The sequence below is a fragment of the Aquarana catesbeiana genome, linkage group LG11 (assembly GCF_042186555.1).
Source record: "Aquarana catesbeiana isolate 2022-GZ linkage group LG11, ASM4218655v1, whole genome shotgun sequence".
Lineage (NCBI taxonomy): Eukaryota > Metazoa > Chordata > Amphibia > Anura > Ranidae > Aquarana > Aquarana catesbeiana.
Window position 1 is genome coordinate 40,855,106 of NC_133334.1, and position 18,705 is coordinate 40,873,810.

At 42.8% G+C, this 18,705-nt stretch overlaps 1 protein-coding gene across 1 annotated transcript in view; it reads left to right on the forward strand.

The window, feature by feature from the left end:
- The window catches only part of SLC1A2 (solute carrier family 1 member 2), a 198,865-nt gene that overhangs the window by 101,852 nt on the left and 78,308 nt on the right, over nt 1–18,705 (forward strand). Inside the window, exon 2 of the mRNA XM_073604200.1 lies at nt 14,051–14,190. Within this exon, the coding sequence (XP_073460301.1) occupies nt 14,051–14,190 (140 nt within the window). The remainder of the gene's footprint in view (nt 1–14,050; nt 14,191–18,705) is intronic.

Sequence of the window (18,705 nt, forward strand, 5' to 3'; positions counted from 1 at the left end):
CAAACTCGCTCATCCATGTCTTTATGGACCTTGCTTTGTGCACTGATGCGCAGTCATGTTGGAACAGGAGGGGGCCATCCCCAATTTGTTCCCACAAAGTTGGGAATATGAAATTGTCCAATATGTCTTGATATGCTGACGCCTTAAGAGTTCCCTTCACTAGAACTAAGAGGCCAAGCCCAACCCCTGAAAAACAACCGCACACCATGATCCTCCCTTCACCAAACTTTACACTTGGCACAGTGCAGTCAGGCAAGTACTGTTCTTCTGACAACCATCAAACCCAGACACATCCATCGGATTGCCAGACAGAGAAGTGTGATTTGTCACTCCAGAGAACACGTATCCACTGCTCTAGAGTCCAGTAGCGGCGTGCTTTACACCACTGCCTCCAATGCTTTGCATTGCACTTGGTGTTGTAAGGCTTGGGTACAGTTGCTCGGCCATGGAAGCCCATTCCATGAAGTGCTCTACGCACTGTTGTTGTGCTAATCTGAAGGCCACACGAAGTTTGGAGGTCTGTAGCTATTGACTCTGCAGACAGCTGGCAACTTCTGCACACTGTGCGATTCAGCATGCACTGAATAAGTCATGACCGCTCTGTCATTTTACGTGGCCTGCCACTTCGTGGCTGAGCTGCTGTTGTTCCCAGTTGCTTCCACTTTGTTATAATACCAATAACAGTTGACTGTGGAATATTTAGTAGCAAGGACATTTTACGGATGGACTTATTGCACAGGTGGCAACCTATCACAGTACCACGCTTGAATTCACTGAGCTCCTGAAAGCGACTCATTCTTTCACATATGTTTGTCGAAGTGGTCTGCATGCCTAGGTAATTGATTTTATACACCTGTGGCAATGGAGGTGATTGGAACACCTGAATCCAATGATTTGGAGGGGTGTCCCAAAACATTTGGCATTATAGTGTACATCAAAAGATCAGAAGGCTAAGGCTGGGTTCACACTAGTGCCAATTGGATGTGGGTTTGTGAACCCAGCCTGAAGCTACCAAGCATGTCTGCAAATAGGTTATAAAACGAAGCGTTGAAAAAAACAAATGAGGTGTTTTTCTAGACCAGGCAACAATATAATTAGAGGTTTATTTATCATATTAAAAGAATCCTGCAGGTAGAAATATACCAGGCACCCATTGTTCCTTCCAAAAATAACAGTTGCCTGGCTGTTTTTGCTTTCTACATGAGTCACTGACCTGGAACAAGCATGATTAGAAAATCAAAGTAAAGTTCAGTTCAGCTCAGTGCCTCAAATGTAAGCCATTGGATCAGCATGACAGTCAGGCAATGGGCCACTAGAGACCAAGGATGGCAGCCTTCATATTGTCTCAGAACAGGTTTCCCTTAGTTGTCACAGAGAACTTGTTCTAGTACTGACTAGTGCTATAGTAAGAGATTTTTACAAATTAAGCCAATTAACTGTCACTGAGCACACGTGGGCCTGGAGTGTGTCTGTAGAGAGAGAAATAGTGAGAGAGGGAATAAAAGAGAGAGGGATAACAAGAGAGGGAAAGAGAAAGAGAATGAGAAAGGGAAAGAGAGAGACAGAGAGAGAGAGGGAGAGAGAGAGAGAGAGAGAGAGAGAGAGAGAGAGAGAGAGAGAGAGAATGAGGGGGAAAGAAATAGAGGAAATGAGTGAGGGAAAGAAAGAGAGAGCAAGAAAAAGGAGGGAAAGGAAGGACGGAAGGAGGGAAGGAAGGAAGGAAGGAAGGAAGGAAGGAAGGAAGGAAGGAAGGAAGGAAGGAAGGAAGGGAGGAAGGAAGGGAGGGAGGAAGGAAGGAAGGAAGGAAGGAAGGAAGGAAGGAAGGAAGGAAGGAAGGAAGGAAGGAAGGAAGGAAGGAAGGAAGGAAGGAAGGAAGGAAGGAAAGAGTTACTTTTTAGACTATAAGTTTACTTTTCAGAGAGAGGGGAAGAAAGAGAGAGATAAAGAATGATTGAGGGAAAGAGAGAGAAATAATGGGAATAAAAGAGAGGGAAAAAGAGAAAGAGAATGAGAGAGGGAAAGAGAGAGAATGAGAGAGGGAATAAAAGAGAGAGAGATAACAAGAGAGGGAAAGAGGGAAGGAGAATGAGAGAGAGATAGTGAAAGAGAGAGAAAGAAAGAGAGAGAAAGAAAGAGAGAGAAAGAAAGAGAGGGAAAGAGAGAGTGAGAAGGAGAGAGGGAAAGAGAGAGCGAGAAGGAGAGAGGGAAAGAGAGAACGAGAGAGAGAATGAGAGAGGGAAAGAGAGAACAAGAGAGAGAATGAGAGAGGGAAAGAGAGAACAAGAGAGAGAATGAGAGAGGGAAAGAGAGAGAGAGAGAGAGAGAGAGAGGGGGAAAGAAAGAGAGAGAGGGAATGAGAGAGGGAAAGAAAGAGAAAGCAAGAATAAGGAGACTGTTTAGACTATAAGCACTTTTGAGAGAGAGGGAAAGAAAGAGAGAGAAAAAGAATGATCGTGGTAAAGAGAGAGAGAATGAGAGAGAGGGAAAGAAAGAGAGCAGGACCGAGAGAGGGGATGAAAGAGAGAGTAAGAATGAGAGAGAGAAAGAAAGAGAGAGAGAACAAGAAAGGGAAAAGAAAGGAATTACTGTTCAGACTATAGCAAAAATACTTTATTGGAAGAATGGCAGAAGAGATACACATTTCGATCTACAACAGCGATTTCTCATAATCTCTCCTTGAGGAGGCATTGTTGTAGAGCAAAACATGTGAGGGCTTTATCTGTGCTGTGGTTATTTAAAGGAGCTTTGCAATAGCCCAGAGTGTGCTAATCCTTTTCCACTACTATTTAAGGTGAGAGATGACCTGAAAATGAATTGAATGGACTGTTTAGGAAGGAAGATGCCATACACACTTTTCCACTACATGGTTGATGTGCCCGCTTGTTCCGAGTTGGACCAGCACCCGTATATTTGTAGTGACCTCAGTGTTGCATAGTTGTAGTGTTGTAGTGTTGCATAGTGCTCACTAGGAGCTGTCTTCATTTTTTGCTTGGTCTTACCCCACATCAGGGGTCCCCAAATTCCTTAGTTAATCGACTCTGTTCATGAAGTTCAGAATGTTATTGGGCCTCCAAACATTTTTTGATTTTGAAGTGGGTGTACTCACACACTGTCCAACAGAGTTTGAGGCGGATGTACTCAGTGGCTCTACAATAGAGTTGGAGGTCGGTGTACTCTTTGGCTCATCAACATAGTTAGAGGTGGATGTACTAACTGTCTCACCAACAATGTTTGTGGTGTATGTACTCTCTGGCTTACCAATAGAGTTGTAGGTAGGTGTCCCGACTGGATCAAACCCCAAAAGATGAACTGACCAAGACAACATTCCATCATTTATTGACTATCTTTTGACCTCCAGACTTTTACTGACCCCAGCCATTTTATCCACCTTTTGGAAAGTCCCATGAAGCCTTGGTGTTCAGTATTGACCATTTTGGAGAACGCTGCCTTACATAGTCATTAGTAAATTTGAAGGAGACTGTTGAATCAGATTTTGATGTGTGTGTGATCAAATTGATACAAGTACTGTACACCAGCCCCTTTCCACTCTGCTCAATGGAATCTATACCAACTGCACCCCCCATGCTCATTTGGCATAGACTTGGCCTATAAATCCCCCGTCCAATTAAGGGACACAAGTTCACTAAGCTGTATAAATACAGGAAATAAATAATAAGTATGTTATTTTGGAACCTTGACAAATGAAGGCTTTGTTTTGCCAGTTTAGTCTTCCATATGCCAACTTCCACACCAAGCTCTGCCAGGCAAGACACTTTCCCAAATTAGCCCAACTACCACCTCTCACAGGTCGGCGGAGAAGCTAACAGTCCCGGCTGCGTCACACACCATATCACCTCTCCCTATAAATAACGCAACTGACAGAAGCTATAATTGTCTTGTTTTTTTTTAATTTATTTTTTTTCCGTTTCTATGGTAATCGCTAAACTGTGCGGCAGATGTTCGCCGCTTGCAAATTAAATTAAGCAAAATAACTCAAACTGTTGTTTACTGGCAAGCGTCCGCTCCTTTGAGCTTCCAGTTCATCTGTGTCCCCACGCTGATTAGTATAAATCAAGGCAGCCTCAAAAGCGTTGAGGTTTTTCAGCGGATGAATTTGTGAAATTCGTTCAACGTTCTGGACGAGAAGTGGCTGTTTGTGTAGAGGGAGGTATGTGTTTTTCCGGGAGCTGTCCGACGGTCTCCAGGAGATAGCATGACCCACGATTATAAGAAGAGGCAGGCAGATGTTACACAGATTACAATAAATCACAACGCATTAATGGAAATGTCACAGAAACCTACAATATTTATAAAATGGATTTCCTTCAGTAATCCTGAATAATTCTCTCAGCATTAGAGAGAAAATAAACCGGATAGCTATGGTGTAGGTGTGGTTGAATCCCACCAGTGGTTAAAGTATATCCATAGCCCTTTTTTTTAAATTTGGATAGGGAAGGGTAAGAAAGGTATTAAAAAAAAAGTTTGAAGGGCCATTCCATCTTCTGTGTCCTCCTTCGCAGCTGGCCGCCAGTCTTTTTCAAGGTTGTATGACACTCAGCGTAATCCAACCCACTTCCTATGAGCCCAGGGTGTCATGGACCCGCCCCATGTGGGGAGGCTTCATCACAAAGCCTGTGCTTGTAATATTCCTGGAATGAGGGGTGCTCACACATCTGAGTCCTGCTCAGTCCAGAAATAAGGTGCACTCACTACTACTGCTGGAGAAGAAGAGGGAGGACCTGTGATGTCACTGGATTGACCAGAAGACTGCAGAAATAAAATATGTATAAAGCCAAAAAATTGTGGTAAGACTTCAAGGAGGGAAGGTGGGGTGAGGGGATAAGTTAGAGTTCTGTTTTAAAGCTTAAGTCTAGTGTTCTGTTTCAGATGCCATTTTATGCGTTGATATCATAGGCGTCCACAAGGGTGTCCTTTTCTCAATGAACACAGTGAGTGATCAGTACCGATCACTTACTGTGTTCATTTATATGACTGTATTTACTGTGCTTCAGTTTAAGAATGAACAGGAAGGCTGTGTAAAGCTCTTCTTGTCCATTCATTCTGTGCAGTTGAGGCTGTAGAAAGGAACTGGGGAATGTGTTTCCTTAGTCCCTTTCTCTGCCTCAAAAGTGAGACTTCAGGGGTCTTTTTAGACCCCTGATATTTCACCAAGGCCCCCTCAAAAAGCATTGTGCAAAAAAAATGTAAAAAATGTAAAAAATTGAAAAAAAAAAATTGAAAAAAATTTACAAATAATTAAAAATGTAAAAGAAAAAAAAAAAAAAAAAATAAGGGCTCATTCACACCAGTTCTCTGCATGTGTATATGTGTATATACTGTATATACATATATACACACATGCATGTGTATTTGAGGTTTGGGGTGTACAACCTATAGCAATAGGCTGCTCATACCTATGATTGACATACTTCCTTAGACCTAGTCTGTCTAGACCAGGGGTGTCAAACTCAATTTCATTGAGGGCCGCATCAGCATTATAGTTGCCCTCAAAATGGCAGTTGTATTTGTAAGACTACATAAATTTAATCTAGACCCCCCCGTCAACCCCATCAAACAGTGGGTGTGGCCAAATTGCACTACCAGTGGGAGGATCTTAAAGGGGCAATAAGTACCAGGAGTGCGTTATGTGTGGAGTTCAGGGATGCACTTAGTACAGATTGCAGAGTTCAGAGGTGCACTATGTACCAAGTGCAGGATTCAGGGGTGCGCTAGGTACAGAGTTCAGGGGTGCGCTATGTACAGAGTTCAGGGAAGCGCTATGTACAGAGTTCAGGGGTGTGCTATGTACAGAGTTCAGGGAAGCGCTATGTACACAGTTCAGGGGTGCGCTATGTACAGAGTTCAGGGAAGCGCTATGTACAGAGTTCAGGGAAGCGCTATGTACAGAGTTCAGGGGTGCGCTATGTACAGAGTTCAGGGGTGCATTATGTACAGAGTTCAGGGATGCGCTATGTACAGAATTCAGGGGTGCATTATGTACAGAGTTCAGGGATGCGCTATGTACAGAGTTCAGGGGTGCGTTATGTACAGAGTTCAGGGGTGCGTTATGTACAGAGTTCAGGGGTGCGCTATGTACAGAGTACAGGGGTGCATTATGTACAGAGTTCAGGGATGCGCTATGTACAGAGTTCAGGGGTGCGTTATGTACCAAGCGCAGGATTCAGGGGTGCACAATGTACAGAGTGCAGAGTTCAGGGGTTTGTTACGTACAGAGTGCAGAGTTCAGGAGTGCAATGTGTATTGAGTTCAGGGTTGAGAAGTGTGCTACATACAGACTGCAGGGTTTAGGAGTGTGCAGGGTTCTGGCTGAAAAAAATACCCTGAGTGGGAGGGCCACATAAAATGGCCTGGCGGGACGGATTCGGCCCGCAGGCCTTGTGTTTGACACATGTAGTCTCGACAGTAGGGTCACCTGCTGACTTGGCACCATCCACAGGCAGCTTAACTCTTTAATAAGGCAAGACATAGATGGAGCGTTTTTCTTTCCTGCAACCATGGGTTTTAGGAAAGAAAATTGCTAAATCCCCCCTCAACACAGTCAGTGTTGAGGGGGGAATCCCTCCCATGGAGATTTGGTGTTTTCTTGGTAGGGGAGCACATGGAGCTGTCCCTCCTGGGAGAACACAGTGATTGTTGCCAGTGGTTATAGCTGCTGGCAATAATCACATGTAAAAATCCAACATGCTGGTTGTACTCAAGTTGATCAATGGATCGACTTGGGTACAATCAGCCTGCCCATAGATGGTTCGAACCTTGGCCTGTCCCTGCTGAACCGGGCCGAGATTTGAATAATCTATAAGTTAAGACACAGAAGTTGACTTTCCTGAGCCTTGTCTCCGCGAAGTACTAAAACTGATTGAGGGAGCATGGAAGAAACAGGACACATCTAGCTAGGACTGAACTAACTAGCACTAAACTAGAGGGAGGACAGGAGGAGATACCACACGACATGTGTAAATAAGCTGTAGTGGGTGAAACCTGACTCTAGATGTCAATACACTACGAACAACAATAACCTGGTGCAGTTCAATACAGCACATAAAACTGGGGCAGAACATCCGGGATAAGCAAAAATGGTCTGTCTACAAAAATCATGTGTATTCTTCCTTGAATATTGGTGTGCTTTGTGTATTTCTTCCAGACCTGTGGAGTGGGAAACTTTTCTCTGTGCAGGAGCTCCTGCTCTCTCCCCTTGTGCAGGGTGACTGGTCTTGTATCCGCCCCCCTCCTATAGTTTTCTGTAGGCAGATTGTAGTGGGTGGGGCCTTTTATGCAAATAAAAGTTTTTTTTCAGCTTTAAAGTGGAACAAAAGCTTAAATAGATCTGTGTACTTACCTATTTTTTTATACACTCGCGTCCGGTCATGTGATCCTGCAACTCTTCCTTAGTGAGCGCCTCAACAACGGCTGTGAATCTCCGGAGCCATGACATCACTCATAGGCTCTGTTGTCAGAGCTCTCGCAGCTCCCCTGCAGCCACCGCTCTCTGGCACAAGGGAGCTGGAGCTGCGGGATCATGTGACCAGCCTGGAGCCAATTAACAATGGGTAAGTACACAGATCTTTTTTAAAACAGTGTATGCAGGATAGGAAGAAGGAGGAGGGGGAGGGAACATTTTTTAGGAATAGTTAGATTAAGACTTTTCTTCCACTTTAAGCTAAGGACATTCAGATCCATGCCTAAAAAGAAGAAGTTTAGAAATGCTATATATTCTATTTAAAGGAATACATTGCATGAAAAGCTAAAAGGACAATTAAACTGTGTACAACTCACCAGTCTTCAGATTTATACTCTCATAGCTTTAATCAACCATAAAAAATAAAAAGGTTCTCACTTCTTCTATAGAGATTTCTCAGCACCATGGCAGAAATCTTTATAAGCTCATTAACTCCAAAATCCTTATTGCTTTAATAAATGAAATACATTTGACATTAATATGTCACTGCAAGTGAATAATAAACTGTGTAAATTGCAAAGTTAATTCATTGGCTATCAAATAGTCTACTATTGTCTTCCATGGAATCATAGATTAGGGACGGAGTAGGGAAGGGTTAGTACCTCTAATAGGTTTTCATTGTCTTTATCTCCACTGGGGAGATTTTTCCTCACTTGCTGTTTCAGATTGAGTTTATTTGGTCTTTATTTTAGGAAGCAAGACCTCCATTAAAGAGGAAGTAATGTCCCTTTTTTTTTTTCATTTTCTGACCTGCAAAAGTAAAGGCATAATGTGCTAGTATGCATCGCACATTATGTTAAACTTACCTGCTAAGAAAGCCCTCGTCCCCGCTGGAGGCCGCATCCAATCTTCGCCTGTCTTCCTTCTGGGTCCGCGGATTCCGGCTGTGTGACTAGCCGGAGTCATGTGACGTCACTCCCACGCATGCACGCTGGAGCTGTCGGTCATGGCACAGGCTTCTGAAGGCACGGGCAGCGTAATCGACTGCATATACAATAAATATCTCCTAAACGACGCACGTTTAGGAGATATTTACATTACTTATAGGTAAGCCTTATTATAGGCTTACCTATAGGTACAATACAGTGCCTTGAAAAAGTATTCATACCCCTTGAAATTTTCCACATTTTGTCATGTTATTACCAAAAACGTAAATGTATTTTATTGGGATTTTATGTGACAGACCAACACAAAGTGGCACATAATTGTGAAGTGGAAGGAAAATGATAAATGGTTTTCAAAATTTTTAACAAATAAATATCTGATGAGTGTGGCGTACATTTGTATTCAGCCCCCTTTACCCTCATACCCCTAACTAAAATCTAAAGGAACTAAAAAAAAAATAAAAATGATATTCAAAAAAAAAAAAAATCTAGTGGAACCAATTGCTTTCAGAAGTCACCTAATTAGTAAATAGAGTGCGCCTGTGTGTAATTTAATCTCAGTATAAATACAGCTGTTCTGTGAAATCCTCAGAGGTTTGTTAGAGAATCTTAGTGAACAAACAACATCATGAAGGCCAAGGAGCACACACCAGACAGACAGATCAGGGATAAAGAGAAGTTTATAGCAGGGTTAGGTTATAAAAAAATATCCCAAGCTTTGCACATCTCACAGAGCTCTGTTCAATCCATCATCCGAAAATGGAAAGAGTCTTATGGGTAAGACATGGCCGTCCACCTAAACTGACAGGCCGGGCAAGAAGAGCATTCATCAGAGACGCAGCCAAGAGGTCCATGGTAACTCTGGAGGAGCTGCAGAGATCCACAGTTCAGGTGGGAGAATCTGTCCACAGGACAACTATTATGCCCCGTACACACGGTCGGATTTTCCGACGGAAAATGTGTGATAGGACCTTGTTGTGGGAAATTCCGACCGTGTGTGGGCTCCATCACACATTTTCCATCGGATTTTCTGACACACAAAGTTTGAGAGCAGGCTATAAAATTTTCCGACAACAAAATCCGTTGTCGGAATTTTCGATCGTGTGTACACAAATCCGACGCAGTAAAGTGCCACGCATGCTCAGAATAAATAAAGAGATGAAAGCTATTGGCTACTGCCCCGTTTATAGACCCGACGTACGTGTTTTACGTCACCACATTCAGAATGATCGGATTTTCCGACAACTTTGTGTGACCGTGTGTATGCAAGGCAAGTTTGAGCCAACATTCATTGGAAAAAATCCTAGGATTTTGTTGTCAGAATGTCCGATCAATGTCCGACCTTGTGTATGGGGCATTAGTCGTGGACTCCACAAATCTGACCTTTATGGAAGAGTGGCAAAAAGAAAGTCATTGTTGAAAGAAAGCCATAAGAAGTCCTGTTTGCAGTTTGTGAGAAGCCATGTGGGGGACACAGCAAACATGTGGAAGAAGGTGCTCAGGTCAGATGACACCAATATTGAACATTTTGGCCAAAAAAGGTGGAAAACTAACACTGCACATTAACCTGAACACACCATCCCCACCGTGAAACATGGTGGTGGCAGCATTATGTTGTGGGGATGCTTTTATTCAGCAGGGACAGGGAAGCTGGTCAGAGTTGATGGGAAAATGGATGGAGCCAAATACAGGGCAAGAAAACCTGTTAGAATCTGCAAAAGATTTGAGACTGGAGCGGAGGTTCACCTTCCAGCAGGACAACGACCCAAAACATACAGCCAGAGCTACAATGGAATGGTTTAGATCAAAGCATATTCATATGTTAGAATGGCCCAGTCAAAGTCCAGACCTAAATCCAATTAAGAATCTGTGGCAAGACTTGAAAATTGCTGATCACAGACGCTCTCCATCCAATCTGACAGAGCTTGAGCTATTTTGCAAAGAAGAATGGGCAAAAATGTTCCTCTCTAGATGTGTAAAGCTGGTAGAGACATCCCCAAAAAGACTTGCAGCTGTAATTGCAGTGAAAGGCGGTTCTACAAAGTATTGACTCAGGGGGGCTCCATACAAATGTACACCACACTTTTCACATATTTATTTGTATCATTTATCATTTTCCTTCCACTTCACAATTATGTGCCACTTTGTGTTGGTCTATCACATAAAATCCCAATAAAATACATTTACGTCACATGAAAAACTGTGGAAAATTTCAGGGGGTAAGAATACATTTCAAGGCACTGTATATGCATGGGACTTTACTTCCTCTTTAAAAAAGTGGACTTTAGTTGGTATTGTAGGCTTTTCAATAATTTGGCGCGTATATGGATTTTTTATCGTACGCTATATTGCGTACAAGTATTGCGACGCCTGCCTTTATACACAGATGTACTTTAATGGTATCCCAGACTTAGTCCGTAGGGTTCAATATTGAGTTGGCCCACCCTTTTTAGCTATAACAGCTTCAACTCTTCTGGGAAGGCTGTCCACAAGGTTTAGGAGTGTGTCTATGGGAATGTTTGTTATATATAGAAAGAAAAGGAGGGCGCACTGACCTTGTGCATTAACAATGATAAAATATATTAAAAAATGTAACAGCAATAGTAATACTCACAAACAAATGTAATAAAAAGGCTTGTCAGTACTCCAGCAAATTGAACCATGTCTCTAGACACCTGCAACCTGGACCAGGTGTTAGGGGGGAACAGATGGCATCGCAAATGGCTTACGCATTACGAGGGAGGACCCTCTTCCTCAGAGACACAGCGGTAATAGACTGGCTTCCTCCAGTTTCCTCTGTATATATCTACATGCACATGTCCAAGTAAACACCCACCAGAACCTACCACACCCATCGGAGTGGGCGCCACCTACCATGTGAATCTATCCTAAGTGTATACTACTATCCACCATCCTAGATCTTTCTCCTGTCAGCATAGAGTTGTCCTTAGCCCATGGGCAGGGAGCTGCAGCCCCACGCCAACGATAGGGTGCAGTATAGGCATGCACAGTGGCTGTCGTCCCATAATGCATTCTAACCACAACATAGCTATGATTATCATTTCTCATCGGGGTATATCATTCAGGATGTATATTCTCTCTTATTACTGACAGGTTCTCATATGAGGGAAAGGAGGGTTTTTTTTTACCAGGGGAAGAGGGGGTAATGGATACTCTCCGGATCGGGAGTGGGTGTTGTATTCTAAAGTACTTGGAGCGGCCACCACTTAGATAGTGTGGCACGCTTTTCACTTCATTGGGTATATGTGAGGGTACCATCCACTTTAAGTAGTTAAAGCTGCCTTGCTGCTGGCCAATTTTACACTGCTGTATCCTATGAGGTATTCTAATTCTTATATTAAAGCCCTAGCCTGAGCTCTTTCTCTAAAGTTAATTTGGGCCTAGCCTTGTTATTTAAAATTGTCCTGCTGTTGGGCAAATTTGCATTGCTGAGTTATCTGTGCCCTTTTAATTCTTAGTATTTGAAAACTTAGCTGAACTCCTTTTCTCTAGTGCATGTCCAAATCTTCATCATTACAAATGTCCTGCTGTTGGCCAGGGGCGTTGCTAGGGGGTGGCTTTTGGGACTATAGCCCGAATCTGGGGCCCATAGCCACGAGTCTCTCAGAGATGGCCGTGGCCTCTCTGCAGCCGGGCCGCGAGTGCAGCAGGCAGCACCAGAGAGCGGGCAGGCAGCACAGGAGAGCTGGGTGGGCGAGGGAGCAGAGAGAAGACATCATCTCTCACAACCCGCCCTGCATCACCACTGTTCTGCTCTCACTGTGCAGCCATGGGCAGCAGAGAGATGACATCATCTCTCATTGCCTACCCTCTCTCTGGTGACCCTGATGTAAGGAGTGGCTTTCTGGGGACTCTGAGGTAAGGATGTAATAATAATATATGTAATATACAGTATATATTATATATATATATATATATATATATATATATATATACACACACATGTATATTATATACATGTGTATGCCTGCCCAAGCGACTTTCTTTACTTCGTTGCTGTGGGCTCTAGCCCCAGATCTTTTGTAGACCTAGCAACACTCCTGCTGTTGGCTAATTTTACATTGCTTTATCATCTGGGTCACTTTATATATGCTGGCTTACTATGGGTTAAGTCCATAGAGGTGCACGTCACCTCGTGGACTTATCTCTTTAATTTACAGTTTATATTTTTACTGAGCGTTGGGAGTACAGACACCCTTCTGTATTTGGTGCTCCAATACTGGACCCTAGGATATCAGCTTCTGCAGCTGCAAAGTAATGGGCAGCCAGTTTGCCTTCCCCCCTCTTCTATTGCCCAATCACAGAGAGCTGTCGCTGAGACTGTCGGTAAAAATCATACTGTTGCGTAACACCCCAAACAGCTTTAAGGCAATTATGTTTACAGATTTTGTGTATTTTCAGTGTTGCCCATGAAACCACATGAAAAGACCCTCTACCCACTATACATTATTTTTTTTTTTTTTTGGACCCAGTGTTCAGCTTCCCATGAATTTCTGAACAGTAGTTTGCCTATTAGGCCCAAAAATAGCTAGAATTTTATAATGGGATTCGCTTCCATACACGTCAAATGGATTCAGCACTAAGCTCAAGTTCATCAAATTTCAAACAGAATTCGCTGAACCATTGGTTAATTGAACACGCATCTCTAGTTAAAGTTTAACCCTTTAATAATTCTGTTGATAAATAGGAGAACTTGTGATATACAAATGAGCTTCCATCCTAAAATGAGACATCCACAATGTCAACCCTGTTTTAACATCATTAGCAGTCTATGGGAGCCATGGTGTGCCTATCTGTGTCCACCTCCACTAATCGAGGTGGGCACAGATATGCACACCATGGCTCCCATAGGCAACTGAGCCCCAGTTTTACTGCCTCCCTGATCATCCACGAAATTGTAACATTGCAGCCAGACAGGGCTGTACACATGCTCCACGGCCGTGACATTTTTAACCCAGGTTGTAGAGTTTGACAAGTGGCACCACCTGTTAAGGTGGCCATATATGGCAAAGTCTGATCATACCAGCTATTACATTTGAAAGAAATGAGCTAACTTAAGATCCAATGTATTCCTAACACTTTAGTACAGTGGTATGAAACCGTATTTTGGGCAAGTTGAGAAATTGTTAGTGGCCAGCATGTGTGGCCAGCTTTAGAGTGACTTAAATGACCCATTCCAATTGTATGCAGAACATTTCCAGACACCCCCAGGAGCGATAATGAGATTTTCTGAATTCAAAAGTGCTCATTAATGCTCATGCACATTTTTCAGCTCGCTTTTCCTAATAAGAGAAAAAAAAAAAAGGAAGTGACAACCGCAGGGATTGTCAGTCTAGGAGACACGGGGGCCGATGAACAGTAAGCATTCTTTTACATGTTGTTGCGTTTCTTGGATATCGGTGGGATTATGTCACATGACCAACTTAGGCGCAAGGGGGAGATTTAATAAAACTGGTGCACACAAAATCTAGTACAGCTGTGCATTTTAGCCAATCAGGTTCTAACTTCAGCTTGTTCAAATTAAGCTTTGACAATGAAACCTGGAAGCTGATGGGTTTCTATGCAGAGTTGCACCAGATTTTGCCCTCTCCAGTTTTAGTAAATAACCGCCAAGGTGTTTTCTGTGGAGTTCTTATATTAATGTTTTTTACAACTTTGTATCTTTCAGTGCCAACAACACCCCGAAACAGGTGGAGGTGCGCATGCACGATAGTCAGCTGACCTCAGATGAAGTGCACCCCAGATCACCATGTCTGAGGATGTGCGACAAGCTTTGGAGCAACCTCCTGTTGACCCTTACAGTATTTGGTAAGTCATGGTTATCAATATCCTTACTGATCTCTTGCCATCAATATTTAAGGCAAGATTTGCACCACATGTGCTGACACCAATGCAGCATGTGGTAGGACACATTGCCTTGTCCATGCATTGGAAACTGTTTGGGCAATGCTGCATAATGCAGCACAATGGGACTAAAAATAAGACCTAATAGTGCAATTAGCAGGAAGGGACAGGTTGGGGACCAATGGTTGGTGACAGTAGTGGGTAATCAAGATTACAAACTATTTGGTAAGATTGCATGCAAAATTTATATCTTTATTTACCTATTGGCTTCATATGTAATTTTAAGTACCAATAGCTAGGCATTGTGACCATGTTTGGTAGAGAAATAACAAGCAAAGCTATGGAGAATGCTATCATTCCATGGTCTACAAGTAACATATGATAAAGGTGATAGGACTTCTTTGCAGGTCTGACAGTTGGGTCTGGGTAGGTCTTTCCTTTTCTGGCAGAACCCATCTCAGTTTGCACTGGTGGTGGTGCAATACTTAAGAAGAAGGCTGAGCCAAGTGTAGCCTGGCATGTTGTGTGCAAAGACATACATATCACCAGTAGTAAGAAGGTATGATGGATGAGCAGGATTTCCTGTTCAGGGTACAGAGAAGCTTGGATGAAGTGTGATTGGCCAAGGAGAAACAAGATATTTGGGGGGCACACCCTAAAAGATGCATTAAAGATGGTGCAGCCATAAGACCATACAGTAGAAGAAAATATTACAGCGCACACATGCAAAAAAAGACATCTACCTCCAGCAAGGCTAGTTTAAAACACCTAAACATTTTCAAAAAAACATTATCAAAAAATATGGGGATTTGGTCACACCATATTGCTATATAGTGCTAAGCCCACTTACTGCGACAAAGTACCCCATGTATAGTGGGTCCTACACTATCCATAGACTGGGAGATCCTGCTTCTCTGAACCATAAGAGCAATACACTCTTCTAAAATGGGAGAATCTTGAGGTCTCCACCCATGACACAAGTGGACACTAATTAGAGGTACTTAATGAGGGAGTGGGGTGTTCCTCACCCAAAGGGATTTGGTCAGAATCCATATAAATAGACAAACAAGATATTTGGGGGGCACACCCTAAAAGATGCATTAAAGATGGTGCAGCCATAAGACCATACAGTAGAAGAAAATATTACAGCGCACACATGCAAAAAATTTACCTCCAGCAAGGCTAGTTTAAAACACCTAAACATTTTCAAAAAAACATTATCAAAAAATATGGGGATTTGGTCACACCATATTGCTATATGGTGCTAAGCCCACTTACTGCGACAAAGGACCCCATGTATAGTGGGTCTTACACTATCCATAGACTGGCCAAGGAGGACACAAAGCTCCAAGGAGGCATGAGCGGGGATTATGAGGTAGGTGTAGCCTGGGTGTGTTGTGTGCAAAGACATACATGAGTAGTATTACCATTAGTAATTTATGTAGGAGTACCTGTTCAGCAGGCCAAAAAGCTCCAGCTCTGCAGGTTGTGAAGGCCTTTGAGACCCATTCTACAGTACAGAGCACTGTTGGGTGTACCACCCAATAATGTTGCATCCTGAACAACATGTTAAAATACATACAGGGAACCTTTAGACTTGCATGTGTATTCAAAAGCTTTGGCGATGCAACTCCCACACAGCAAGGCTTCCTTTCGATGGGCACCCAACAGTAGCTCAAACCATAGAAATAAAGAAAGGAGCATCAGACCAAAACCAGATAAAGAAGTTTAAGATCATTTTAATTGTTGGTAAAAAAAGAGCAATCTAAAAGAATCCAACAAGTTTCGGGGGCAACACCACTTCCACTTCATCAGGGCACAGGCTTAAACCTGGATGGATTTGAAGAAAACAGTGACCTTGCAGATCTATATTAGAACCAGTATTGAACTCTCCTCATGGAGTAACAACTTGGCAGCAGTTGCTGTCTGTAGAGTGTTAGTAAAGGCCAAGAGACACTGTCAGTCACAGCAGGTGAAGTAATGGTGATGATCCAGAATACCCATCTGTTTTCCTGTTTTAGACTGTCTACCTCAGAGGCTGGCTCTCTAAGGACCTTCTGCAGTTATTTTACTTTGGTGAAGTTTCCACCAACATAGACTGGCTTGTTGATACTTGAGGTCTGACTGCAGCTGTCAACACTGTTATAACATGTGTACCAATGTGTGTACCAATGTGCTGCCAAATATCCCCTCCTGAAGCTCTGCTACAAGTATAGAATTGTATATCATGTATTAAACTATGAGCATGAAGGTTGAAAACAGATAACACTGGAAAACAAACATTTTCTTCCTGAGCACTTTTTGGTGTATCTTATAGATTTTTGGCTTCTAATCGCAAATAAAACTTAGTAAGCAATTTACCCTATTGCAAATCGTTTGATAGAAATCTTCTGTTTTTGCAATTTGCAATACCTATTGACTATGCTGCACACATAAAGGAAACATACAAAAACAAGGAATTATTGTTGAAGCACATCCAGTACACCAAGTGCAACTGTTATACATATGTGAATGGGACAACCATGCATGCATTATATTCAATTTCATTAAAATTTGGTTCCAAGACAAAAAAACATGGTACATGAACCACTTGCCGACTCAAAAGATATTTTTGCCTTATGCAGCGTACACACGAGCGGGCTTTTCGACCGGACTGGTCTGACGGACCGAGTCCGGCGGACAATCCAATCGTGTGTGGGCTTCATCGAATCTTCAGTGGACTTTTCCAGTCGAAAATCTGACGGACTTTAGATATGAAACATGCTTCAAATCTTTCCGTTGGACTCAAGTCTGGTCGAAAAATCTGCTCGTCTGTATGCTAGTCCAACGGCTAGGGCAGCTATTGGCGACTGGCTATCAACTCCCTTATTTTAGTCCGGTCGTACGTCATCACGTACGAATCCGTCGGACTTTGGTGTGATCGTGTGTAGGCAAGTCTGTTCGTTCAAAAGTCCGTCGGAAATCCGTCAAAAGTCTGACAAAAGTCCTCCGGAATGGACTTTTGTTGACGAAAAGTCTGCTCGTGTGTAATTGGCCTTATGCCGCGTACACACGAGCGGACTTTACGGCAGACTTTGCCCGGCGGACTTTTCGACGGACTTTACGATGGACTTTCTGAATGAACGGACTTGTCTACACACAATCAACTAAAGTCCGTCGAATTCGTACGTGATGACGTACGACCGGACTAAAACAAGGAAGTTCATAGCCAGTAGCCAACAGCTGCCCTAGCGTGGCTTTTTGTCCGTCGAACTAGCATACAGACGAGTGGACTTTTCGACCGGACTCGAGTCCGTCGGATAGATTTGAAACATGTTTCAAATCCAACTTTTGAGAAAACAAAGTCCGCTGGAGCCCACACACGATCGAATTGTCCAACGAAATCCTGTCCGCCAGGCAAAGTCTGCCGTAAAGTCCACTCGTGTGTACGCGGCATTAGCCTGACTTGCAATTCAAACCGATGAAAGTGAAAGTTGTAAACAAGGAAGGTGAAGATTTCCATCATTTTAGACAAATATTTCCAAGAATAACTGATGCCAAAAATAAGGAAGGCATTTTTGTTGGTCCATAGAACAGATACGTCATAAATGACAAGCGCTTTGAAGATTTACTGGTGGGGCTGGAGAGAATTGTATAGAAAGCATTTAAGGATGTTGCCAATTTTCTTGGCAACTACAGGGCACCAAACTACATTTAGTTGGTTGACAAACTTACAGCATTTAAGACTATGTCAATGAAGATGAATTTCCTGCATTCATGTTTGGACTACTTTACCAAAAGTCTAGCTGCAGTCAATGACAAACATGGTGAAAAGTTTCCACCAGGACATAGCCACAATGGAAAAGGGACCTGAAATGGTGAGATTTATGGAGGATACCCTTACATATAGGGTAAAAAGGAAACAAGGTGCGCCAGACTAAGTGCAGTATATTGGAAACAATTTATTATAAAACAAAGCCAATTGGCTACTCACACAGGATCGGTGAGAAAGGAGCATGTAAGGTAAAGATGTCCATAGTCTTTATGAAGTCACTGTGTAATCCGGAGATGTATCCTGAGGAGTGTCCCCGCGGGCTGCTGCAGATGAATCGGCACAGCGATATACAGGGCCTGCCTGGTTCCTGCTTAGCACATCTATGAATTGTTAAACTTTTAAAGATGAGGGATATTAAATGGTGAGTCTGAATCTGTATATTAACTTTCTGTATTCCAATGCAGAGAATACTGGTAAAGGAAGGGTCAGCAGTTTGAGTTATGGAAGGTCTCACTGCATTGTACATTTCTGCCAGTCTAAAACTTTTAGACTGGCAGAAATGTCTGGCGCACCTTGTTTCCTTTTTACCCTGTCTTCCAGAGTTTGCTTCAACTCCCAAGGGAGCTGCCGCTGGTGCTCATTATCTACCATCATTACCATTTACTGGGACTTGTTCACCAATCATCTTCTTACATTTTAATAATTGATATATTAGCTGTTTTATT